The following is a 25165-nucleotide window of genomic DNA, read 5'->3' on the forward strand; positions in this document are numbered from 1 at the left end:
GCTGCTGTCTGCCGGCCACCAGCTGGGGGACTGTACTGGGCCTGGAGGGACATCCCTGACACTCCCCACCAGATGCCAGGGGCACCCCCAGCCCCAGGTGAGAACCATGGATCCCATGGCGAATGAGGCCAGCCTGTGGGAAGTGGGGCTGGGACAGCTCTGTACAGCTTAATAGGAAAGTTGGGTTCTATTTTGTGGGGTTTTGGTCACGTTGATGGCTAGTCAGGGCTGTCCGTCAGGAAGTGATTTGAGGACAGACTAGAGAAGGGGCTGCCAAGACCAGCGGAGCATTCGCTGTCTGGGTCCAAGGAAAAGGAAATAAAGGCTGGCGATGTGACAGTGGGGGGGAGCACAGAGCAAAGGAACTGGTGGAGACACAGGGGTGGCCCCACACAGGGCTTTGAGCAGCTACCCGGGGGTCGTCCTATTAATTCTCCTCATGGCCCCAAGAGGCGGCTGTGAAGATCCATCTCCTGAGGACAGAACTGCTCCAGAGCCACACAGCGAGGATCCACAGAACCAAGATCCGGGCCAGCTCCAAAGCGGGTGAACTTGTCCCCTCAGCCATGGTCCTAAGACACGGATCAGAGCCCCCTGGACACACAGACACAGGAACTGCAGGAAGGGGAAACGGATGCCCTGAACCAGTGGCGGGACCCAGGGTTTCAGCCCTCCAGGGCCACTGGGACCAGTCACTGCACAGGTGGACACACGATGCTTTAACCCGCGCTGGGGGAAGGAGCCCACACTCTCAGGGTGGAGACCGCAGCTTGATCGGGCCGGCCTCCCTGCTGGGCACAGCCTGAGCTGCCCCAACCTGTACCGAGGTGCCCCAACGTTGGGGTGCTCAGAGCCACTCAGCTGAGATCGTGGTGCTTTCTGTAACCACCCTCGTTTCTTTATGGTATAGATCTGGACTCCATCATTTGCAATGTGTGGGGTTCTAGGAAAAGGCTGGCCAGCCAGGGAAGTGTCCTGGGCTCTGTCCCAGTGATGACGAACTTGGCTGCCCACAAGGGCAGCCTGTTCACCACAGTGACCCCCGGGGACCACGCCTGCACCCACCTTGCTGAAGATAATTCACTTCTCATCCGTGAAAGAATAAAGCTAGACTAACTCAATTTCACACTCACTTCCAACTTTAACAACTTGTGTTAGGAAATCAAAGACAAGGACTCTGACCATGTCACAAACCCAGGAAGCAAAACCCGAGACTAACGGAATGATGCCACCTTCGCAGTTCCGAGCTCTACTAGTTGTTTTTCTTTTCTGGTCTGTTTTTCTCTTTTGGTTTAAATTGTCTCTGTTTCTCCCTCTCTGTGTCTCTCTCCTGGTTGCTCTGTCTCTCTGTGTCTCTTTTTAAGACTCTGTGTGTCTCTGTTTCTCTCTTCCCCTCATCTTTCTCTATCTTTCTATGTCTCTCTGTGTCTCTGCTTCTCTGACTTTTTCTGTCTCTCTCTCTGTCTCTCTCACTCTCCCTCTCTTTCCCTCTCTCTCTCTGTGTGTTTGTTTGTGTGTGTGTGTGTGTGTGTGTGTGTGTCTCACTCTCTTGGTTTCTCACTCTCACTCTCCATCTCGCAGCTCTCTTTGGTTTCACTATGCAAGCTGACTCTCCCCACCTTATAATACAGTGGGATTAGCAGGAACCGAGTGGACGCCACAGCCCCCGTGGGCCCGGGAAATCGCAGCTTCGTCATAGCTAAGCCCGCCGCGCTCAGTTTTTCCCACCACCTGGAGGATCTACTCTCCGTTCGTCCTTCCCGACCTCAGACTACAGAGAATACCTGGGGGCGAAGGTCGAGGAAGCCGCGCCCGGAGGCTCCCAGCGCAGCCCCAGGAGGAATCCTGCCGGCAACTAGAAGCTGTGCGCGCAGCGGGGCTCTGCGCCAACAACCGCCGGAGCGGCCGGGCCTGCTGCGAACTTCCGCATCCAGGTGGGGTCTCCACGCCCCAATTCCACCCCGCCCCGCCATCGGCGCTCCCCGCAAGTGCAGGGCTTCCCCCCGCCCAGACGTTCGCGCCCACTCAAGGTCTCCCTCACCCGGCCCGGGAGATGCTCCCCGCGTTCTATCCCGCCCCACCCTGGCGCGCCCCCCAAACGATGTGACCCCCGCCCCCCTGTGGTCTCCCCTCCCCCGGACGCTTCCCCTGCCCCCACCTGTGGCACTCCGGGCATCTCTGAAGTCCCCAACCAGAGCCTTCCAGCCCACCCGCGAGTCTCGAGCACCAGAGACGCGGCCCCACCCGCAGGGACCCCGCCTACCTGTGGCGCTATCCCCACGTCTGCGGCCCACCTCACCGCTAGCACGGCCCCCACCTACGACGACCCCGGCGTAGGTGCTCCTGCCCACTCCCGCACCCCGCCCGCACCTGCCCCTTTCCCTGCACCTAGCCACGCCCCCGCTCCCGCAGCCCCTCCCGTGCGCTCGGGCCCCGCCCGTCACCGCCCATTGGCCCTGGGGCGGGGCGGGGCAGCAGTTCCGACTCCCGCGGGCGCGGGCAGGGTCCACATTGCCTACTGCGCACCGGGACTAGCGGCTCCTCTCGACCTCCTCGCCATGGACACTGACGACTCCCAGGCCCCTAAGGGCTCCTTGCGGAAGTTCCTGGAGCACCTCTCCGGGGCCGGCAAGGCAGTCGGCGTGCTGACCAGAGGCGAGGATGCTCAAGGTGCGCACCTCCCTCCCGGCGGCGAGGGAGGGGCGGACGGAGCCGAGGAGAACAAGGCGAAGGGGATTTGGGGGATGGGGCAGAAGAGGGGGGAAGCGACGGGAGGACGCGGGGAAAGGTGGAGGAGCGATGGGAAGAACCAGGGAGAAGAGCGGGGAAGCGATGGGGAGAACTGGGGAGAAGCCCGTGCCCGGCAGCGGCAGGGGTACCTGCGGGGCGGCATGAGCCAGCAAGGCAGCCCCCGGGTCCTTGCCGGGTGGGGCGGAGGAGGAAGGGACATGGCGGTAGGAACCTCCATCCGGAAGATAGTGAGCTTTCCACCCCCTCCGGTTTATGTTTTAAATTGAGCCTGACAGAGGGGGTCGCCTGGAGGACCCTCGGGAGTCGTTCTGCCTCTGAGCTGTAGGACCCGGCCGGGCTTCCCCTCCGAAGCGTGGGTACAGCGCGATCACTTCCTAAGTGGCCCCCCGCCCTTCAACTCCGCCCCACGCCGCCCCCCAGCATGTCGAGGAAGAAATGGCCGGGTCCCCGCGCGCCTCCTGTCGCCTCGTGCCCCGCGCGGCGTGGGCGGGGTCCTGGCTGCTGCAATGCGGGACGCGGAGGGAGTGCTCTGGGTTCCCGCCTGGCGTCTCCGAGGCGGTCCGGCAGCCCCTCGCGTTTCCGCTGGGAGATTTTAAAAATGGGTTTCCTGCGCTCGCATGTGCTGTTGCCTTTCGGCTCGTGAGAAAACCGAAAACTAAAATGGGTCCCAGGCCCTCCCCGCAGACCTCCGCGGACGAGAAGGACCAGGAAGCGGGGACTCCGGGACGTCAGCGGCGCCGCGGCGCGGGTTCTGGGTTTCCCCTGCCCTGCAATGTGGAAGCGGCTCTCCAGGAGGGACCCGAGTCTGGGTCCACGACGCGGGCGCGCCAGGAGGACATTTAACATTGAAGAGCCGGAGGTGGTGGAGACTGCGCGCCCCAGGCCCCGGGTGCACGTGAGGGCGCCGGTGACCGGACGGTGGAGCGCCCCAGGCCGCGCAGCCCCTGGCGGGTAGATCGGCGCTTCCCAGGCGAACGCCACCTGGGAGCCTTAGTGATAGCGCGGGCTGGAGACGCGACGCGCCCGGGGCTGGGTTTTGATTTTTATTTTCCCGGTTCCTCCTGCCGCAGATGCGTGGAAAGGCGCGGATGGCGGATTTCCTCCCGTTTCGGGACCGCGCACTGCACAAGGATGGAGCGGGAATGGGCCCCCGCCCTCGGTCCCGGTGACCTTCCCTTCGCCCTTGAGCGCTCGGGGCGGCACGGGTGCTGCATGTTGGGGCGCTGTCAGCGCCGCCCCGCCCGCCGCGAGCGCCTACGTGATGCCCGGCCCGTCGTCTCCATGCGCCCTGGCCCTGACATCCGTACGCCGCGCGCTCCCCGAGCCAGCAGCGCAGCCTCCCTAGGCCCAGCGCCCCCCTCCCCGCGGGACACCCCGGTGGCAGCGCCAGGCCCCGCCCGGCAGCCCGCCCCCCAGCGCCCGGGGAAGTGCTCTGGCGTTAGCGTTCTAGTTAAAGGACCCCAGCATCAGCGTTCCTCCTGCAGGGTTGGGTTCTCAGAGAAAGAAAAGGTGATGCAGCAGAGGATGGGATTGGAGAAATTAGGAGAGTGAAGTGGAAGTAGCCTAGCCAGCGTGACTTAAACCGGCCGGGAGATGTGCGAGTACGAATGGAGCCGCCTTGGGGTCCTAATAGGACCCAGAGTGGCTTCTCAGTCAAAGGCCTTCAGAAGCAGAGGGAGCACCTGCAGTGACCTTACCTGGGCCGCGAAAGACAAGAAACCTTCGGCACGGGAAGAGGAACTGACCTCTGGAAGCCACCAGGGCAGGTGGAAGGTCAGGGTTTCAAGGTGATTTTGGAATTTAAGTGCTGTGGGTCCTGCACAGTGGCTCATGCTTGTCATGCGAGTGCTTTCGGAGGCTGAGGCAGGAGGGTCACTTGAGCCCAGGAGTTCCAGAGCAGCCTGGACCACATAATGAGACTCTGTGTCTACAAAAAATAAAAAAGAAAGAAAAACACATTAAGATGCTGTATGTATTGGAAAGTATTTATGGGTCATTCTTTTGAGCTCCATGTCCAAAAGCTTGCTAAAATGCTTGGGAGTTTGTGTACAGGTACGTGAAATTAGGATACATTGGCAGAATCTCCGTGTTCTCTGTTGCCCTGGTTTTGCCACCTGGGAGGAGTTACACATATTGGAGGTTAGTAAGTCCACGCCTCTTCTCTTCTGGGGAAAAAGGTACTTTGGAAACCAGTATTATGTGGGAACGTGGCTTGGTTGGTACAGCCTCGGGTTAATGGGAGACAGCTGCTCTCAGCTCTGCAGATGGCATCAAATACGGTGGCCTTGAGCCCACGTGGGTCACACCTGGGCTGTCCCTGGGAAAGCCCGCCATGGCGGGTCGCCTGGGCTTTCTTTCCCTGGCAGAGCCGAAGTCAAAATTTTTTTGTAAACTCTGTAAAGAGCTTTACCCTTCCGAGGTATGATCTTGAACCTGTTGGAGCATTTGGACCCATTTCTTTTAAGGAAGTTCACCTCCAGATGTGCTTAGAGGGCCTGGTCTTAGCTGCCACAGATTTACAAATCCTTTAAGTAAGTTATTCCTCGAGAATTTATCTGTTGTGCCCCCATTCTTTTTGCCATTTTATTCTGATTCTATATTAGTACTTGATTTTCCCTGACATAGAAGACTATTGCCTGTAGCTGGAGGTCAGAGAACACATTCACATTCAAGTATCAATTTCAGGGGAATTATCTGTCAGATGTGAAATTATGGTACAATTCAATATATTAAAATGACCATAGCTACCATTTGTTGAAAATATTTTGTATACTAGGAGCTTCACAATTCTTATCTCCAAGCCTAGATACATGGTCCCAAGAGAGGCATGCCCTCATTTTGGAAGTGGGGAGAAAGACTCACAAAGAAAAATAACTTAGGTAAGGGAGTGAGGTGCATACGCGATTGTGGTAGGAGCAAAACAGATCCTAATTCCAAATATTGTACTCTCCCTTAGACCACGAAGAGTACTTATGTCTGGCTCTGTCACCCAGGCTGGAGTGTAGTGGTGCCGTTACAGCTCACTGCAGCCTCAAACTCCTGGGCTCAAGTGATCCTCCTGCCTCAGCCTTCTGAGTAGCAGGGAAGACAGGAATGCAGCATCATGACCGGCTAATTGTTATTATTATTTGTAGAGACAGGATCTCACTATGCTGCTGAGACTGGTCTTGAACTCCTGGCCTCCTCTAGTGAGCCTCCTGCCTTGGCCTCCCAAAGAGCTAGAATTACAGACCTGAGCCGTCATGTCAGGCCTCCACCATGCTTTTCAGGGGCCTTTCTTGGTGAAGCTCCTTATTCTAGTTAATGCTCAAAAGTGAGCAAAACCCAACTTGCTCAAAATTACGCAGATATTCTTTGGGTGGTTTTGTAAGGGGAACAGAAAATAACTTTTTATAGCGATAGGAGTCAAGGTGGCAAAAATGATATTAAGGCTTAATACCAACGCGATGGGCTGCTTTTCTCCTCCCAGTAGAGTTCATATTATTTAATTATAATATAAAATTGAAAATATCTTTCCTGTATTCCTGACTCCCCAGGCCTTGAATGAAGAAAGTATTTCTCAGGCTGGGTTTTTTGTTTTTGTTTTTGTTTTTGTTTTTTCCTTCTTCTTTGGGTATCTTCTGTCTCAGGCTCTGGGTTTTTGTTTTTTATTTTTTTTTTTCCCTGCTTCTTTGGGTATCTTCTGTTGTCCCAAGACATATCTGGAAACTTAAATTGATTTTCACCCAACTTAAAATAAGCTCCACAGCTCTGGATCGCGGACTGACCATGACTAAGTACCCACCGCCACATCACGCTGTGCCACACACCAAGAGTGACTCATTGTCTTCGTCACAGGTTGTGGCTTCTGCAGGGCCTGGTACCTGGTGGAGCTGAGTGTACTGGGAAGTCCAGGGGCATTCTTAGGGTGGGCTGGATGCGAAAGCGGCGTCCTTTTTGCCTGTGGTGACGTGAACATCAATACAGTATTTATAGAAAGTTCACAGAAATGTAGTAAGCTTCAACCTTTCCAATCCTAGTGAGAATAGCTAGCGTTTAGTGACTCTGTTATGTGGCAGGCCCTCAGTGATCCTGGGCACTGACTTATCCCCACTTTACACATGAGCAAGGGATGCCCGAGGTGTACCGGCTTCCCTGAGTTCACAGAGCTCCCTGGTGTGGCCAGGCCCTGTGGCTGCTGCAGGGATGTTCAGGGCTGCGTGTAGCTGTGTCTTCACTGGTGTCCATCCTGCGCCCAGCACCACGCCTGGCGCTTGACAGGAACGCAAGCGTTTGCTGCCTGCCTCCCGCCTGGAATCTCCACTGAGGAGCAGGAAACCAGGGGTTCTAGCTGTCTTCTTCATTCATGAAGTCCTTTAGAGGAATTCAACCTTCTCTAATCAAAAGTTTCCAATATCCTCAGGTCAATGCGTATAAACTGTTAAGACTTCAAGATTACAACCTAAAAACCGAAGTCAGAAGTGTGAGGTTTCAATTGACTGGACATGCATTAGGTCAATGACACACATATTTATTGGACACCAGGCTTGAGCCCCACATGGGCACCTTTGGTATCTGAAGCAATATTCCTTGGGTGGTTTTGTGAGGGGAACAGAAAATGACTTTTTATAGCGATAGGAGTCAAGATGGCAAAAATGATATTAAGGCTTAATACCAATGTGATGGGCTGCTTTTCTTCCCCCAGTAGAGTTCATATTATTTAATTATAAGATAAAATTGAAAATCTCCGAAGCAATGCTTCAGAGCCCAGTAGGATGGAAGAGGAAACTGAGAACAGTGCCATTTCTCCTCACACAGCTCCGGCGCCCCTCACCATCCTGTGCACACACATTCTTTGATGGGATCTTTTCAGTGTAAAGTGCAGTAATTAATTTTGCAAAACTTACTGGGTCTGGGAGGCAGATGATGAGTGATGGTGTCACCCCGTCACACAGTGGGAGATTTATATGATGGCATCATTTTCTATGAATGCAGACCACCTTGTGTGCCATACTCGGATGACCCTTCGAAGCTAGACATTTTGTCATCTTTCAAAAGAAGCATGTTTTCCCCCTTGGTTACAGAAAACTAAAAGCTTTTGATACAGGACTCCAACCTTTTATCAGGGAGAATCAGGGCTCTTTAAATAAGCTCGACCAGTCGGATGGGCCGTCAGAAGCAATTAAAATTAGAAAGATGAAGATGCGGTAACAACCTGGTCAGGGCAAATGTCAGGATACCAGATTGCATGTTCACAGTTGCGTTTCTGGTAAGAACGTGCGGGTGAATATGGAACAGAGGGCCATGTGTCAGTAGTTGGGTTGCATTTTATGTTTCTTTTCTACAAGCCCTTTCTGGTGTTGTGTTCGTGTTTATTAGAGAGTAGCTGCCCAGAGGCTGCCGTTTCCCTCCCCACTCCTCCGTTCTCTGCATCTTCACCCCCAACTCCCAGTACTTTGGAATTACAGTCATTGTGCTTGTCAGGATGGAAGAGGCAGCCAGACACATGGCAGATCAGAGCACTGAGAGGCAGAGACTTAATAAGTCCCGCCGTGGCCCCACTGTCTCGAGTGCTGAGATAGGGCCTCGGTGTTTTTCTCTGCAGAATGGAGGCATCACTCAGTCTCTATCTTCTCTCCCTGTCTCTTTCTTCACTCCCCCCTTCCCTAACACACATCCACAGTGAAAGTCTTCAGGAGGCAAAAGAGAAAAGGCTGGACTGTGCTGGGCCCCCCCAACCCCGGGGCCCATTTGCTGTCTTCCCAGCTTCCGTGTGCCCAGAGCCGCCTGGGGGAGCCTTTGGAGGTGCAGATCCTGACTGTGTGGGTCTCAGTGAGGCTCCGACTCTCACGGGGAGGCGCCGGTGCTGCGGGTCCCCCTGGGGGCAGTGCCGCGGTTTGCAAATCCTGCAGATCAGCTTCTCCACTTCTCCAGGTTTCTCCAACATCAGATGCTCCCAGGAGTCCGGTGGGATTGTTTTCTGACTTTGACCAGGATTTTGACGGAGAAGATTCATTAATATAGGACCCCTTGTCTTAATGTACATATGTAAATGATCTGATCTGAAGTTTTCTGAATGGAAAATGATTGAAGGAGTGGCATCCAGTAGCCTCGGGGAGTCATTCCGTCATATCTTTTCAGCTGTGTCTTACTACGATTAAGATTTTGTTTGTGTGTGTGGCGGGGCGGGTGGGGGACGTTGAGATGGAGTCTCGCTCTGTTGCCCAGCCTGGAGTGCAGTGGCTTGATCTGGGCTCACTGCAACCTCTGCCTCCCGGGTTCAAGTGATTTTCCTGTCCCAGTCTCCCAAGTAGTTGGGATTATAGACATGTGCCGCCATGCCCACCTGATTTTTTTTTTTTTTTTTTTGTATCTTTAGTAGAGATGGGGTTTCACCATGTTGGTCAGGTTGGTCTCGAACTCCTGACCTCAAGCGCTCCACCTGCCTCGGCCTCCCAAAGTGCTGGGATAACAGGCTTGAGCCACCACCCCCAGCCTTATTTCTGTGTTTCTGTAATCATTGCGCACATTAACGACCGCCTTCGGTGAGTCAGGGCAGGCTTTAGGCAAAAGAACTAAGCCATCTCCGCCCCTGCGGCTCTCACTCCTGCGGTGAGGTGCGGGTACAATGTACCTGTAGCCGGACCTGAGAAGAAAAGCTCCTGTCTTATGAAAGGGCCCGGGGAGCCTCTGGTTGGGGCCGTTTGACCTGACCGGAGGGTGAGGGAGGAGTCGGTAGAGGTGGGTGGGCCAGTGGAGGACTTTGGATTCGCCTTGGGGGAACTGGGAAGCAGACTGACTGTCTCCGATAAGGGTGGCTTTGTGGAGAGGAGAGGACAGGAGGGGAGGTCGTGAGTTTAGGGTCTCACAAGGAGCGGCCACAGATGGAAGGTTATGGGGTGGGGCATGTGGCAGGGCAGCCTTGTGCCAACAGACACACCCCGCCGAGGAGACCCAGGGACTCAGCTATGACAGCTGGAAGGCGGAGCATGTGAGCTGCAGCAGACACAGGCAGGTGGGGTAAAAGGAGAGTCTTCGCAGCAGTGCTTAGAATAGCAAAAAGTGGGAAAACCAGCAAAAAACTATCAATAGGAGATTAATGAATCCATTATGGCACCTGGAATGGAAGGAATTTTTGTCAGCGTTTAATAAGGAGCTTTGTGCTGGTCGAAAGTCAGGAGGTGCCCAGTACACTCAAGGGCAGTATTGAAGAGCTGAGTCCAGAGCAGCTCTGCACAGCAGATCCCCCTGGGGCCAGAGGGGCCGTTTGCAAATCCAAGCAGATCCGCTTCTTGAAGGTTTCTCCAACGGGAGCATCTCCCAGGATTGAGGCTTGCATGGGTGGCCTGTGTTATATATGCAATTTTAAATGATCTAGTTGCCACATTAAAGAAAGGCAGGTCCGGAGGGGGGGACGCTGGGTGCCATGACTCACGCCTGTAATCCCAGCACTTTGGGAGCCCAAGGCAGGTGGATCACTTGAGCCCAGGAGTTTGAGGCCAGCCTGGGCAGCATGGCGAGACCCAGTCTCTACAAAAAATACAAAACAATTAGTTGGATGTGGCAGTGCACACCTACAGTCCCAGCCCCGTGGGACATTGAGGTGGGAGGATTGCCTGAGCCCAGGAGTTGGAGGCTTCAGTGAGCTGTGACTGCACCGGTTCACTCCAGCCTGGGCAACAGAGTGAGACCCTATAAATAAATAAATAAATAAATAAATAAATAAATAAATAAATAAATAAAGTGAGACCCTATCTATAAATAAACAAACTATATTTTCTATTCAGCCCACTATTTTGATAACAATCAGTTATTGTGTTATTAATATTTTACACTGTTTTCCATACTTAAGTCTTTGAAACCCAGTGTGTAAAGAATCTTCAAGTACATCTCCATGTGGACGGGACACACGTGGCCAGCGGCTCCTCTGAGGGACAGTGTGGTCACGGCGATGGGTGGCGTGTGCTGCCTGTACATAGAAGGTCCCCGTGTGAGTGTTTCTGCGAAGGCCCTGAGGGATGGGCAGGGGAGGGCCAACACCGTCCCAGCCACACAGAGGACCCTGGAATGCAGCAGGCTGCCAGCGCGCCCCCACCCCAGCCCCTCTGCTGCCTGAGCTCTTTCCCAGATGTCCACTTAGCTAACCTCCCTCACCTTCTTCCCTTTCCTTCTTTCCCCAAACGTCACTCTCAGGCAGGTCTGCAGGCTCTCCGATTGTCAATGGCAGCCCATCTCCATCCTCCACCCTCTTAACACCCCCCACCCCACTTGCTATTTTTCTCCTCAGTGCTTACGGCCATCCACCCCTGGGCATCATGCATTTGTTCACTGTGTTTCTTGCTTTCGGGTCTCTCCTGATTGGAACAAGCTCCGCCAGGACCAGAGGCTTTCCATTTTGTCACCGATGCATCCACATAGCTCCCGGCAGAGATGGCGCTTGGGGCACCTGAGGTGGACAGTGGCTGGTGGTTGAGCCCTACAGATTTATCTCAAGCCCTCCCCTGACCCTACCGGAAGACACGGTGGTCTGCACAGTCCAGATAGTCAGAGAGGCCCCCCGGCTCGATGACTTTGAACCGGCGGGGCTGGGGAGGGGGGAACAGCACCGTCGACAGAATCCCCCCTTGGTATCCCACCTCCCCATGCCTACATAATCCCTGCATTATCAAAGGAGAGACCCCTAGAAGGAGGTTTGGCAGCAGGAGTGAGATCAGCGCAGTGTAAGCTCATTTTCTGACAAACCAGTGGGAGGAGTTGGCAAACTGACTTTCTCAAAAAGAATGTATGCATCGAAATTAGCAAGTGAATGATCAGCAGTGTGGGAAAATTCAGGAAAAGCAGTTCAGTGCTGTGAGAGAGGGCGAGGCAGGGAGCTTTATTACTCCAGACAACGGAGGAGGTAAAAGGATAGATCTAGATTATTTCACTAGAGTTCATCTATTCTTTTTTTTTTTTTTTTTTTGAGAGGGAATCTCGCTCTGTTACCCAGGCTGGAGTGCAGTGGCGCAATCTCGGCTCACTGCAACCTCCGCCTCCCGGGTTCAAGCGATTCTCTTGCCTCAGCCTCCCAAGTAGCTAGGACTACAGGCGCATGCCACCACGGCCAGCTCAGTTTTCTTTGTATTTTCAGCAGAGAGGAGTTTCACCCTGTTAGCCAGGATGGTCTCAATCTCCTGACCTCGTGATCTGCCTGCCTTGGCCTCCTAAAGCGCTGGGATTACAGGCGTGAGCCATCGTGTCCAGCCTATTCCTTTTTTTAAAAAAATACAATTTAGATTTTATCAGAATAGAATCCTAGGAAGCTGAGATTTGTAAACTGGGAAATCCATCTCCTCCAAGTAGCCAGGAAATAAGCCAGGTGACCTAAGTCATTCTTGCTAGGCCCTGGTGTGGGCCGGGGATGACTGACTCAAGGAAGAAGCTGTCTTGTGACTCTCTTACCTGCACTGTCGTTTAGTAAGAAGCTGTTAAAAAGTATATCATATGAAGAAAGTGATTTACTAATTGATCAGAGTAATAACCACATATTTCCTATGTAACCACTCCTTCATTATCTCCAACTTTATCTTTGGTTCTCATGACAAGATTATCACTTCCCAGAAAACTGGGTTTTTTTGCAAATTACCAGGAGGTGTTTTTCCAAATGGTAAGGTTCTTCTTTGGTGGGAAGATGTTTTCTCCTGGAAATCCTTAGGAAAGTTATTTGATTCTTGGGTTGGGCTCCCAAAACCAAAACAAAACAAGATGGATTATCCCCAGGATACCTGAGCTATAAGGACAATCTGTAGCTTGAGCGTGGAGTGAAAGACACTGAAACTGCCCTTTGTCCCAAATGGCTGTGTGCCGGGGCCCTAGAACAGCCCTAAGGAGGTGGTGAAACAGGTGACATTTACCTGTGAGGCTGAAAGCCCTCATTGCCAGGCTGTGAAAGTCCGCACTGCAGGTGTGCACGTCTTTATCCCTGTCCTGTGGGTGACAGAGCCTGCCAGTGAATGCTGGTGCATTTCCTTCTTGCTTTTCATCCACCCGTGTTCTCCTCCCTCCTAACCCCTCACTGAATGTTCCTGGGGCTTCATCAGGTTTCACCCTGCAGGGCCCAGCAGGAGGCAGCTGATTTGCAGTCCTCACCATTCAGAAGTTCAGAGGGAGGGCTTAGAACCAAACAGGCTCCACCCCCAGGCAATTAAATGAGCATCTGGCCTCAGCAGGCATTATTTTCCTTCAAGTTCCCATTGGTGACTCTAAGGCACAGGTATCATAATAGAGGAAATCAGGAAGTCTTGAAAGTTAAAAGGAAATAAAACTAGGGTTTACCCTGTAGCTTCACCACTTCACTAAGGTCGTTACCTTCCAGTAATCAGTTTATCCCCCTCAGAGCCTCAGCTTTCTCATACCTCCAGGGAGGTGTCAGGAGCTCTGCGGGCTTCCTGTGAGAATCATCCGGGCCTGGGCTCTAGCTGTGGGTGTGCAGTCAGCAAGGGACGCCCTACTAGGTCCCACCAAGTGCTGCCAGCCCCTGAGCTCAAGGAGGACACGTGAAGAAAAGCCCTTTGCAATGTAGGGCTCCATCCCACCAACGTGCAAGTGAATAGAAGTCCTTTCAAGACCTAGTATTGTGTATTTTTAAAAGTGTGGTGCCCCATCACCTGGAAATTGCTAGAAATGCAGGTTCCCAGGCTCCCTCTCCACCTGTGAAACCCTGGGGGTGGCCCAGCTACCTGGGGTGCCGCGGCCGCTGATGGTGCTCCTGCTGTGGGGCGGTGTCACTGTTCTTTCCAGGTGGGTACAGGTGGACCCAGGGGTGGGGGGTGGGGAGAATCCCACAGGGACTTCAGGGACTGAGTTTAGTGCTGGGGTGTGTTTCTACTCTGCACAGGAGTCTCCTGGGGTCACCTTGTGTATCATGTCCAGCTTTTTTTTTTTTTTTTTTTTTGAGACAGTGTCTCGCTCTATCGCCCAGGCTGGAGTGCGATGGCGCCATCTCCACTCACTGCAAGCTCCTCCTCCCGGGTTCACAGCATTCTCCTGCCTCAGCCTCCTGAGTCGCTGGGACTACAGGCGCCTGCCACCACACCCAGCTAATTTTTGTACTTTTAGTAGAGATAGGGTTTCACCACGTTGGTTAGGCTGGTCTTGAACTCCTGACCTCAGGTGATCTCCCCGCCTCGGCCTCCCAAAGTGCTAGAATTACAGGTTTGAGCTACCATGCCCAGTGGGCTAATTTTTAAGTTTTAGAGATGGGTTCTCACGGTTACTCTTGCTGGTCTCAAACTCCTGGCCTCAAGCAATTCTCCCATCTTAGCCTCCCAAAGTGCTTGAATTTGCAGGCATGAGCCAACACACCTAGCCAGAAATTGATCTTTCATTTTAAACTTCATCTAGAGATGTGACAAAAACCAAACGAAGTATTTGTTAAAATACTTTATAACCCTAGGTACAGTAATAGAGTAATCCAACTGACAATTTCACAAAAGTCAATTTTTGGCAACAAGTTCAAGGTTATACATGTTAATAAAGATAACACATTTATTCAACCAGAAGAAAAAGGTTACAATGACAGAATTTATCTTTTTCTTTACTATGTTGTCTGAGCTATGGTTAAGGTTTGGGGAACTAGTATCTTAAAGAACCTTCAGAAATTTCTCATTCTAGAATTTAGAAACAAATTTTACACTCTCGGGGTTGAGAGAATCCAGGAGCAATCACCACCCCTAGTGTCCCGATGCTACTCTCCAAAGGCCCTTCCCCACTAGCCACAGAAATCAGAGCTCCCTGGGAAACAGACAGTTGAGCCTCTGGAGGAGGAAGGCCTGGCTGTGCCTGCGTTAGGGAGGTGGGGATGGGGGCATACAAACCAAAGAAGTGAGACCAAAATGGGCCAACAGCTGTGGCAAATGTCGGCATAAAAATAAATAAATTCCATCTGATCACATGGTCTCAAATATATACATATACAGAAATATTTGTGAGGTCACAGTGGTACTAAAAAACAAAACAAAGACGACTGGGGGGAAAAAAAGAAGAAAAGAAAGAACTCTTTTCTCCATGTTGGGTGCAGTGGCTCACACCTGTAATCCCAGCACTTTGGGAGGTCAAGGTGGGCAGACTGTTTGAACTCAGGAGATCGAGACCAGCCTGGGCACCACGGCGAGACTCTGTCTCTACAAAAAAACATAAGCACTAGCTGGGCATGGGGGTGCACATCTGTAGTCCCAGCTACTCAGGTGGCTGAGGTGGCCCAGGAGGCTGAGGCTGCAGTAAGCTAAGACCATGCTATTGTAGTCCAGCCTGGGGGACAGAACCAGACCCTGTCTTTAAAAAAAAAAAAGACAGCTTCTTCTGTCAACATTAGAGGTAGTTCCTGCACCACCCCTCCTCCTCAAACTGGACTTCCCAGGGAGAGCAGCCGCCCCTGCCTTTTCCACAGAACCATATTTCAAGATAACCCAAGAGCCCCAGCTGATGTGGAACTCTTCTTTGAAGAAGTCCAGCAAACGAATGAAGAATTACAGAATTTGAAAACTTCACAAACTCTAATAAATGATTCAGGCAATAATCCTCAATGAATATGAAAACCATTAATAGGTTGATGAGGAATTATCACAGGACACCAGAAACTCAAGTGCACCAGATGGTCTGTGGCTGAAGGGAGAAAGCAGATCTTCACAAGACAGTGGCCGACTCTCAGCATGCACCCTGCTGGTGTGAGACCCCCGGTGGAGGCAAGCAGGCCTCACACGATGGTAGGATGTGGCCATCAATGCAGAACTCCCCACGAGGGACTCTGCTTAAAAAGGCGCAGCCTGACTCAAACTAAGGCTTTGGATCTAAGTTCCAGTTCTCAGGAAACACAGGAACATGGCACCCAACACCACACAGGAGCAGCCAGGACACCTGGAAAGTGAGAGCGCCTGGAGGAAACCCGGCCTGCACACTCCTCTGCCGTCCCCGAGAGGGTGTCCAGGAGAGACCCGGGCTGATCAGGTGTGATCTGTGGGACCCTGTGCAGCAAACACTTTGGGGCCAACTAGAAAATGTGAATATGGAATAAGAAATAGGCAGTTTTATGAAAGTATGTTTTATTCTATTAAAACTGAAAATGGCATTAGCTCATGTAAGAAAAAATCATGTTTTCAGGTCACAAATTCAAATATTTAGTGGTAAATGATGACATTTATAATTTACTTCCAAAAACTTCACAAGGAAAAGGATATCTATTATGTGATAAGTGTTTAGGGGCTCATTATCCTAGTCTACTTTTCTGTATACTTGAAAGTTTTCATAATTGTTTTTATATAAACTAACCTTGCAAATATGTTTTTACATTAGCATTTATATGTAAATTATTAGTGTTTTATAGGATACGTATAACTATATTATTACTATAATGACCTTATACTAGTGACATAAGAAACAAGCGATAGATCAGAAAGTGAGGATGTGATGAAGGTTCTGTGACTGCATCCACTATCGGAAGAGCACTTCTCCATGCCAAGGAGAGGCTCGAAGCTAAGCATTGCTAAATGTGAGAGACACCATGTCATGAAATTGGAAGAACACACACAAGTTAACTTTCCACAATCCACCATCAAACTTTTCCAACAAAATATTACCTAGCATTGCTTGGGTGATAGTGAGTGGTATGAAATTGCTTAAGCTTCTCCCACATAAGCTCCGGGATGCACAGTGGGTCACCCCTGGAGACCACTGAGTACGTGTGGTCGGGAAGAAGTCTATTTTGAAGGTGCTGGGGGAATATCCTCTCATTGTCTGTCTTGAAATGTGAAATAAATAAGAATATATACATTTAAAATAATACACACATACATTACTTACAATATAGCCAATTGATCACATTCTGGTGCATATGCCTGTAATACTTTGCAAATAAAACTGTTCTAATGGTAACAAAAAAAAAAAAAAAGACACCCCTGCAGGCATTGTTTAACACCGTATTCAATCACTCATCACCCATGCACAGGACCCAAGGATTGAGAACAATGGACTTTTTGATGTGTGTTGCAAATTGGAGGGATCACCAGGTCTGCCCACCAGCCAGGAGGGAAGTGGGGAGAAGCTCTCACCCTAACTTGAGTTTTAAGAAGGCTCCTTGGAAGAAAAGACCACCAAATTGAGAATGAAAGGTAAGAAATAGTTCACCAGCTGAGGGGGGCTACGGGAGTCAGAGAGCAGGCCACCCACAAGCCCCAGGGACACCAGCACAGGCAGGTTGTCAAAGTCACAAGGGGACATGAAGACACGGGCCCAGGACAGCAGCTCTTAATCCAAAATCGTCTCAAGGCTCCTTTACACTCTGAAAAATTAACCCATTTATGCCTGAGGTTGCAATTTTTTTGGTAAAAATTCAGACCTTGGCAATGACCTTGAGCTGTAGGATATAAATAACTCCCACAAGCTTAGGATTCCAATAATGGAACACGAGGCATAAATGGGTTTTAATGAGGACCCAAGCAGCTTTTGTTTATGTGGGCTTTTTTGCCTGTGTAGGTGCCTGTGTGTGTTTATATAATTTTTCTATATTCTAAATTAAAGCTGAGACATTTAAAAACTACTTATGCATTAAGGTAAGCCATCATTACATGATAATATAAATATGTTTGAAAAATATTTCTCATAACAAAGTAAAAAACTGACTACTTAGAGTGATGCTGTGTTGCCTTTTTTGCAAACCTCTGTAGTGTCTGGGTCAGAGGTGAAGCTGGACTCCCCCATCTGCTCTGTATGCAGCTTGGTGCGTGTCACACACCTCGCCACGCAGCCTCTAGAAAGTACACCATGTACTTGGGCAAGAATGAGTGAAAAAGACAATGTGTTGATAGTGGTATGAAAAGAGCTTTTCTCTCGCTGCAGATCATACACGGGGGTCGTCAGACATGGTCTGAGACAGCATCCTGGCCCTGCTAATCCCCTGGCTTCTGCTCACAGCACTGACCTAGCTAATCCAAGAACATGTCACCTATAATGAGAATATTATATAAAAATCAACCACCTTCCAGATGTGTCTGTATCATGGTTCTGTACATGGGTAAGGTAAGCTGAACACAACATTAAAAAGAAAGAAAACTTACAAACCCTCCCTTCATCTCACTAAAGACGACTCCTTTAAAGACCAAGGGTGTCTGGGGTCGCTAGGATTCTCGTGTTCCAGCCGCCATCCTTCCTGCCTGAGGACAAATAATTATAAGCTGACAGTGACTCAAATACTAAAGTCTGCATCAACTAGTTAATCACTCATGACATACCAGAAATCCAGCTCGTGTAAACATGGGAAAAAGGTGGCGTCCAAATACACCGAGAGGAGATTCTGAAGGTCCTTGGGATTTTGTGTGGAAAATGGATACAGAGTATAATCACTAGCTGGGTACAAATGAAAAGTGAAATTGTAAAATATAACAGATTTCTACTAAAATTATTGAGTCTCAAGCCTCATTTCCCCTTTGTCCTAGGACAGTAAGTTGTAGCTATTCTTGAGATGAGGCAGTGGCTCCATACTCTGGCCCCCGACCTTACTTTAGGTAAGCCTCCTGGTAAGTGTCCATACTTTTCGGTATGAAAGAAACTGTCTTCTCTTTCAGTCATGCCAGCCGGCCCTCTCCCTCAATCACATACCACGTCCCTGTGATCACAACACTTGCCACCCACTCCGTCCGGGTGCCATGAGTCACCTGGCCAAGCACACACAGCAAGTCGCTGGCAGAGGTGAGACCTCGGGTCTCCTCAGCCCAATCTAGGGAGCCTGCCATCCAACCACCATGCATAAGTGGCCCACTACGACCTGCATCATCTACCGCTGTTAAATTACTCGTTTCCAAGCTTACCGTACTTTGTAACAGATGATCAATGCATTTAAAATCAGCAGATACAGTGAGATGTCTGCTTTCTAACAATATATAGCTTTAATAATAATAGCGCTCATGGTAGCTATTTCTCAAACAAGAAACATGACTTATCATAAGTTTCTATGGCTGGACACAGTGGCTCACACCTTTAATCCCAGCACTTTGGAAAACCAAGGTGATATGGTTTGGCTGCGTCCCCACCCAAATCTCATCTTGAATTGTAGTTCCCATAATCCCCACATGTTGTGGGAGGGACCTGGTAGGAGGTGATTGAATCATGAGAGCGGTTCCCCCCATATTATTCTCGTGACAGTGAGTACGCTCTCACGAGATCTGACAGTTTTATAAGGGGCTTTCCCCTTCACTTGTCATTCTCTTCCCTGCCACCCTGTGAAGAGGTGCCTTCCACCACGATTGTAAGTTTCCTGAGGCCTCCCCAGCCATGCAGAACTGTGAGTCAATTAAACCTCTTTACTCTTTAGGTCATTCTTTATAAATTACCCAGTCTTGGGTATTTCTTCATAGCAGTGTGAGATTAGACTAATACACAAGACAAGAGGATTACTTGAACCCAGGAGTTTGAGACCAGCCTAGACAACAAAGCAAGTTTCCACCTACACACACACACACACACACACAATGAGCCAGGCGTGGGGGCACCTTGTCCCAGTTACTTGGGAGACTGAGGTGAGAGGATCGCTTGAGCCCAGAAGTTTGAGGCTGCAGTGAGCCCAGATCATCCCACTGCACTCCAGCCTGGGTGACATGGTGAGTACCAGTCTCAAAAATAAGTACATTTCTATAAAATTTGAAAAATAAAGGAGTGAGTTTATAGTACTGGCTACTATTAATAAGGACCTCACCCAGAGTGAGGTGTCTTTGCCCTCACTTTGCAGGATTTCACAAATGCTCTGAGTCTGTTGTCAGGACTCCCATGCCTGGACCTTGCCTGGGACCCCCTAGTCACTGCGCTGGTTCCCTTGCTGGAGCCCTGCCCAGAGGCAGCTGCTTTCTTACACCACCCTCTCCAGGAGCTCTTCCCTTTCCCCCCAGCAGCAGCAGCAGCAGCAGCAGCAGCTCCCACCCTTGTCCTTGGCCCTCCGCATGGCATCCACCATGTGCTTCCAGTCACAGCTGCATCAGTCTTTCTAGATGGTAAGTTGTTTTTTAAATTTGCTACAACATCAAGCATAGCACAGAGCCAACAGCTGGCCAAATATGTGAAGTGTGGTCATTTTTAGTTACTATGCTAAAAAAAAAAAAAAAAAAAAAAAAAGGAAAAGACTTAAGCAAATAACAAAACAAAAATGAATCCATTTTAATATAAACCCAAGTAAGTATAAGTCCACAATTTCTTCTTTATAATTTTGAAACCCAAAAGGCTCAGAAAACTGAAAGATTCTGCAGAAGTTTAGAGCAAACTATTTGATGGCAAAACCTGACTGAACAGATCAGGGCACTGAGTCTTCGTGCTCACACTCAGCGAATCATCAGGTTTGGCTGCAGAAACCTGAGTGTGTCTGATGACAGACCCAGCTGGAAGTGTTACTCTCTCAAATCTGACAAGAATCAGGCTTCGCGGGATTCCAGGAAGGGACCGGGGGTCATTTCTCTTACAAGCTTTGTTCAGCCGAGTAGCCATCATGCAACAGGAGCTGGGCCAGGGCCTTGGGACACGAGGACAAGGCTAGTCTCCACCCTAAAGGGCCCGTACCTATGCCAGAAACCACACCTGCAATGTATGTGGATTTATGAGGAGGTGCCGAGAAGGACCCATACCTGGTTTATGGTGAATCCGTGGATCTTGTCTCCTAGTTGATAGTGTAGAGCCCTCTCACAAGCCCGGTTACTGTTCCATCGCCACGCTCTGTGGTGTGCATGTCTAGACTAAAGGTCATCTAAGTTAGATGAGCTGCAGGAAAATTATCTGGCTAACATTATTCAGCCACATAGTGAAAATACTCTTACATGATAAAGATCATTAATTAGATAAAAATTAAATACTGCATCTTCCAAAATCTTGCACATTCCAGAAAACTAATTTCTGGTAAGACCCTTCCCATTTTAATGACCTTTTATCTTACCTAAAGCTTCAGTGTTGGAAACCTTTTCTTTATACATGTTCAAAAATAACTATAATACAATTATGGTTTAAATTCCCCTTAAGAAACTCTTAAACAAAAGGGCTTCTTTTCCTCACAGAATCCTCACAAGCCTTCAAAATATTGGAAGAAATTCACACTACAGTTAAATCCCATTACATGCCTACCGAATTGGTGAAAACTTTTTAAAAAGCCTAATATTACCAGGAGCTCTCACACACTGCTAGTCATACTGCTCTTATACTGCTACGTACACTGCTACCTGTCCCACAGGGAGTACAAAGTGGAACAACTTTGGAAAAACACTTGGCATTCTTTAGAAAGCTAAGCAGGCAGGGCATGGTGGTTCACACCTGTAATCCCAGCACTTTGGGAAGCCGAAGAGTTCCAGACCAGCCTGGCCAATATGGTGAAACCCAGTCTCTACTAAAAATACAAAAATTAGCCAGGCGTGGTGGCAGGTGCCTGTAGTCCCAGATACTTGGGAGGCTGAGGCAGGAGAATCGTTGAAACCGGGAAGCAGAGGTTGCAGTGGGCCGAGATCACGCCACTACACTCCAGCCTGGGCGTCAAAAAAAAAAAAAAAAAAAAAATCTGAATACTGGAAATCCGTTCACCTCTTGGTCTACATCCTCCACACCTTACACTGCTGCACCAGCACTCACAGACAAGATTGTCAGCACAAACTCTGATAGTCCCAAACTCAACTCACCTGGAGGTGTAACGACAGCGAATGGATAAACTGCAGACTAATCATTCAATTAAAAAAAAAACTAACCAACAAAAGTGCCTACAACTGCATATAACAAAGATGAAGGTCACATAATGTTAAACAAAAGATACACACGATACAGTATTATCCTAAACAGGTATTATTCAAACAGGTAACAAGATACTGTCAGAATGCATAGAGATGGTAAAATATTTTTAAAAAGCAAGGACATTTCTGTATGATAGTGCTAATCTAAGCGGGAGGGAGAGGGTTATGAGCAGTTAGGGGAAATCTTCAGCTTGGTCATGCGGACACTTTTTTTTTTTTTTTTTTGAGACAAGAGTCTTGCTCTGTTGCCCAGGCTAGAGTGCAGTGGTGCAATCTCGGCTCACTGCAACCTCCACCTCCTGGGTTCAAGCAATTCTCCTGCCTCAGCCTCCTGAGTGGCTGGGACGACAAGTGCTCACCACCACGCCCAGCTAATTTTTGTATTTTTAGTAGGGACGCGGTTTCACCATGTTGGCCAGGCTGGTCTTAAACTCCTGACTTCAAGTGGTCCGCCCGCCTTGGCCTCTCAACATGCTGCGGTTACCGGCGTGAGCCACCGCGCCCAACCTACTTCTTTTCTAATTATTCTCACCTGGATGAGATGGCTTACGCCTGTAAGCCCAGCAATGTGAGAGGCTGAGGAGGGGGATCACTTGAGCCCAGGAGTTCTAAACCAGCCTGGGCAACAGAGCAAGATCCCGTCTCTTCAAAAAAAAAAAAAAAAAAAAAAAAAACACTTTATTTTCTCAAATTGTACTATATGTCTTACGGGCTTTTCTACATTAATATATCCCACCAAAATATTTTAAAGATATATACAGGGGAAAAGAAAACACCTATTCAGTCACTGTCAACATTATGAAGATATGCTGTAGTCAACATTTGCTTACTGATTTAGCAAATTTCAGAATTATGGGACAGAGACGCATTTTAAGAAGTTACTTATGAGCAAGGACATGATAGGAAACCCATGAGCGGTAAGGCCAGGGTCTCCCCCGAACTTTCCAGTAACCTGCTGCCAAACTCACGCCACGGACGCCCCGTGTCTCCCCCCGGCCTGGGCCGGCAGCGCTGAACTGTTACATTAAATACGGGCTCGTGGATTACCATGAGCACTAAACCGCTTCGTCAGTTTTTTCCCCCATAAACTGAGTCGTTAAAAAACCAAAAAAAGTTAAATTCCGGGAGGCTTCAGTTCTCTGAACACAGCCGGACTTTAAGAGTGGGCTGTGGGCGCCTCGGGTCTCTTAAGGACTCGGCCTCCAACAAAAATGAACTAGGAGCAAAGACACCAGCGAGAACCGCAACTGCCGGCCCCATTTACTACCCCCATTAAAGCCCACTCCAAAGGAGGGCCCTGCCGGGAGCGCCACGGGCAGACCCGGCCCCCAGCCCGGGGCATCGGCCCCGGGGTCCTCCGGCCTCAGAATCCCGGATGTGGGAGCCCAAGGAAGGCCCCGGCAGGGCCTCGGGGTGCGGGGCGCCCACAGTGCGGGGAGCTGCAAGGCTTGGGCGCAGGGACCCCTACGTCTCCGGCCCGCCCTGGACCTTCCTCTCCCGGGAGCCAGCACGCCGAGCACTTCTAGCCGCCGACCGCAGCGCCTCACCCGCCGCTCAGCCGCCTCAGAGAACTCAACCCCCTCCGCGCGCCACAGCGCCACATGGCGTAAGACCAGCTCGGGGCTGGCGAGGGACCCCACTTAACGCGACGTAGGGCGTGGGGCGGGGCTTGCCGTGACGGCCACCACTCCTATTGGTCAGCGCGAACGGCAACGTCCTCTGCGATAGGCTGTAGATGAAAAGGGCGGGCCTCCACTGCTCTGGGACGGGCGGGAGGGCGGTGCAGAGGGCGATGGGCGGGAGGAGCGGGGCCGACATGCCGAAGGAGGCGGCAAGGGGAGAAGCGTGCTCACGGGTAAAAGGGGCGCGGCCGGCTTGACGAAAGGGGCGGGGTGGGGCCAGCAGCAGGATGTGGACAGTAGAAGGAGGGGGAAGTGGGCAAGGGAGAAGTGGGACGTGGCGAGAGGCGTGTCTATGCAGATGAGTGGGGCCTGGTGAAGGGCGGGGCTGCGCGGGTGAAAAGAGGGGCTCCTGGAGGGCGTAGTGCTATGTTGCGCGGGGCTGTGCAAGTGATGGGAGGAGCTTAGTAAGGGGTGGCTCTTTGCAGGTGAGGAGTGAAGCCTCGTAGGCGGGGATGAGCTGGGCCTTGGGGATGGGGCTTGCAGGCGATGGGGTGGAGCCAGTGGGGCGGGGCTGCAGGCAAGCTGAGCCTTGGGGGCGGGACTTGCAGCGAGAGGAGGGGCCTTGTGGGGGCAGGGCTGGCAGAAGAGGGTGGGGCTTGGTGATGGACCGGGCTGTTGGAGTGAGGGTAGTGGCCTGGTCGGGGGCTGCCGGAAGCTGGGCCAGGTGTACAATGGTAATCCTCTCTGGACTTCGTCATGTGGCTCAGGCTGTGCCTAGCAGGGAGGCCAGCCCGATCGAGCTGCCGTCTGCACCCTGAGAGTGAGGGCTCCTTCCCCCAGCGCGGGTTAAAGTAGGGAGGCCGGTCCCCATCGAGGGTGGGGTCTCCACCCTTCCATCCTGACAGCGAGGGCTCCTTTCCCCAGCGCGGGTTAAAGCACCGTGTGTCCACCTGTGCAGTGGCTGGTCCAAATGTGCCCTGGAGGGCAGAAACCCTGGGTCCTGCCGCTGGTCCGGGGCGTCTGCTTCCCCTTCCTGCAGTTCCTGGGAGGGTCTGTGTGTCCAGGGGGCTCTGATCCCTGCCTCAGGACCACGGGTGAGGGGTCAAGATCGCCCACTTTGGAGCTGGCCGGGATCTTGGTTCTTTGGATCCTCGCTGTGTGGCTCTGGAGCAGTTCTGTCCTCAGGAGAGGGATCCTCACAGCCGCCTCTTGGACCCTAAGGAGAATTAATAGGACGACCCCCAGGTAGCTGCTCGTGGCCCTGTGCGGAGCCAGTCCTGTGTCTCCACCAGTTCCTTCCCTCTGTGCTCCCCCACACTGTCACATCGCCAGCCTTTATTTCCTTTTCCTTGGACCCAGGCAGCGAATGCCCAGCTGGCCTTGGCAGCCCCTTCTCTAATCTATCCTCAAATCACTTCCTGATGGACAGCACTGACCGGCCATTGGCGTGACCAAAACCCCACAAAATAGAACCCAACTTTCCTATTAAGCCGTGCAGAGCTGTCCCAGCCCTACTTCCCACAGGCTGTCCTCATTCACCATGGGATCCGTGGTTCTCACCTGGGGCTGGGGGTGCCCCTGGCATCCAGTGGGGAGTGTCAGGGATGTCCCTCCAGGCCCAGTACAGTCTCCCAGCCGGTGGCCAGCAGACAGCAGCACCCAGCCTGATGTCCCTGTGGCTTCCGGTTCCCCGAGGCCAACTGTGCTTTGCTGCCTCTTCATCCTGTCAGACGGCTGCCCTCTCTCCACCTTCGCTGGTTAGCAGTGTTCCATCCATTAGAGCTCAAAGCACTGCCTCCCGGCAATGCAGCCCCTTCTCCTGGCCTGCCCTCTGCCTGTGCCCCGCCATCTGCGCCATGTCTTCGCGGGCCCATCAGAGCGAGGCTCCCAAAGAAACGGAGCGGTTCCTGTTTGTGTCTCTGTCCCACCTTCTCTGGACCTGGCACCGTGCCCTTTGCCGACAGAGGTCTTGGGTTGATTGTCAGCAAAGCAGACAATTTGTATGGCTCTAAATGGCTGTGAACATGCTTG

At 51.2% G+C, this 25165-nt stretch overlaps 1 protein-coding gene and 2 long non-coding RNA genes across 6 annotated transcripts; 2 read left to right on the top strand and 1 right to left on the bottom strand.

Moving 5' to 3' along the window:
- Window positions 1-1833: 1833 nt before the first annotated feature.
- On the top strand, window positions 1834-16837 carry LOC140710957 (uncharacterized). Its single transcript, XR_012092125.1, has 2 exons — window positions 1834-1934; window positions 16712-16837. It is a non-coding gene; the product is annotated as an uncharacterized lncRNA (long non-coding RNA).
- LOC140710954 (uncharacterized) lies at window positions 1942-4707 on the top strand. The gene is made up of 3 exons (XM_073013951.1): window positions 1942-2670; window positions 3423-3702; window positions 3822-4707. The coding sequence occupies exons 1-3, from the start codon at window positions 2559-2561 to the stop codon at window positions 4300-4302; spliced, it is 873 nt and encodes a 290-aa protein (XP_072870052.1). The 5' UTR covers window positions 1942-2558; the 3' UTR covers window positions 4303-4707.
- Window positions 14137-23895, bottom strand: LOC140710956 (uncharacterized). 4 transcript variants are annotated; one of them, XR_012092124.1, is made up of 4 exons: window positions 23060-23895; window positions 20370-21254; window positions 17820-19839; window positions 14137-16504 (listed from the first exon to the last, which is right to left on the bottom strand). It is a non-coding gene; the product is annotated as an uncharacterized lncRNA (long non-coding RNA). The 4 variants fall into 4 exon arrangements; XR_012092123.1 differs by lacking the exon at window positions 14137-16504 and having other exon boundaries at window positions 17425-18108; window positions 23060-23894; XR_012092121.1 differs by lacking the exon at window positions 14137-16504 and having other exon boundaries at window positions 17425-19839; window positions 23060-23894.
- Between the last annotated feature and the right edge of the window lie 1270 nt (window positions 23896-25165).

Source organism: Chlorocebus sabaeus, unplaced genomic scaffold, assembly GCF_047675955.1.
Source record: "Chlorocebus sabaeus isolate Y175 unplaced genomic scaffold, mChlSab1.0.hap1 unalloc_scaffold_109, whole genome shotgun sequence".
Classification (NCBI taxonomy): Eukaryota; Metazoa; Chordata; class Mammalia; order Primates; family Cercopithecidae; genus Chlorocebus; species Chlorocebus sabaeus.

What these genes read in the sequence shown, in the direction of transcription:
- LOC140710954 (XM_073013951.1), top strand. Translation starts at nt 2,559, where the DNA reads ATGGACACTGACGACTCCCAGGCCCCTAAGGGCTCCTTGCGGAAGTTC. An exon ending in CAGAGGCGAGGATGCTCAAG is followed by an intron (nt 2,671 to 3,422) that starts GTGCGCACCTCC and finishes AATGGGTCCCAG; the next exon opens with GCCCTCCCCGCAGACCTCCG. An exon ending in GGCCGCGCAGCCCCTGGCGG is followed by an intron (nt 3,703 to 3,821) that starts GTAGATCGGCGC and finishes CTCCTGCCGCAG; the next exon opens with ATGCGTGGAAAGGCGCGGAT.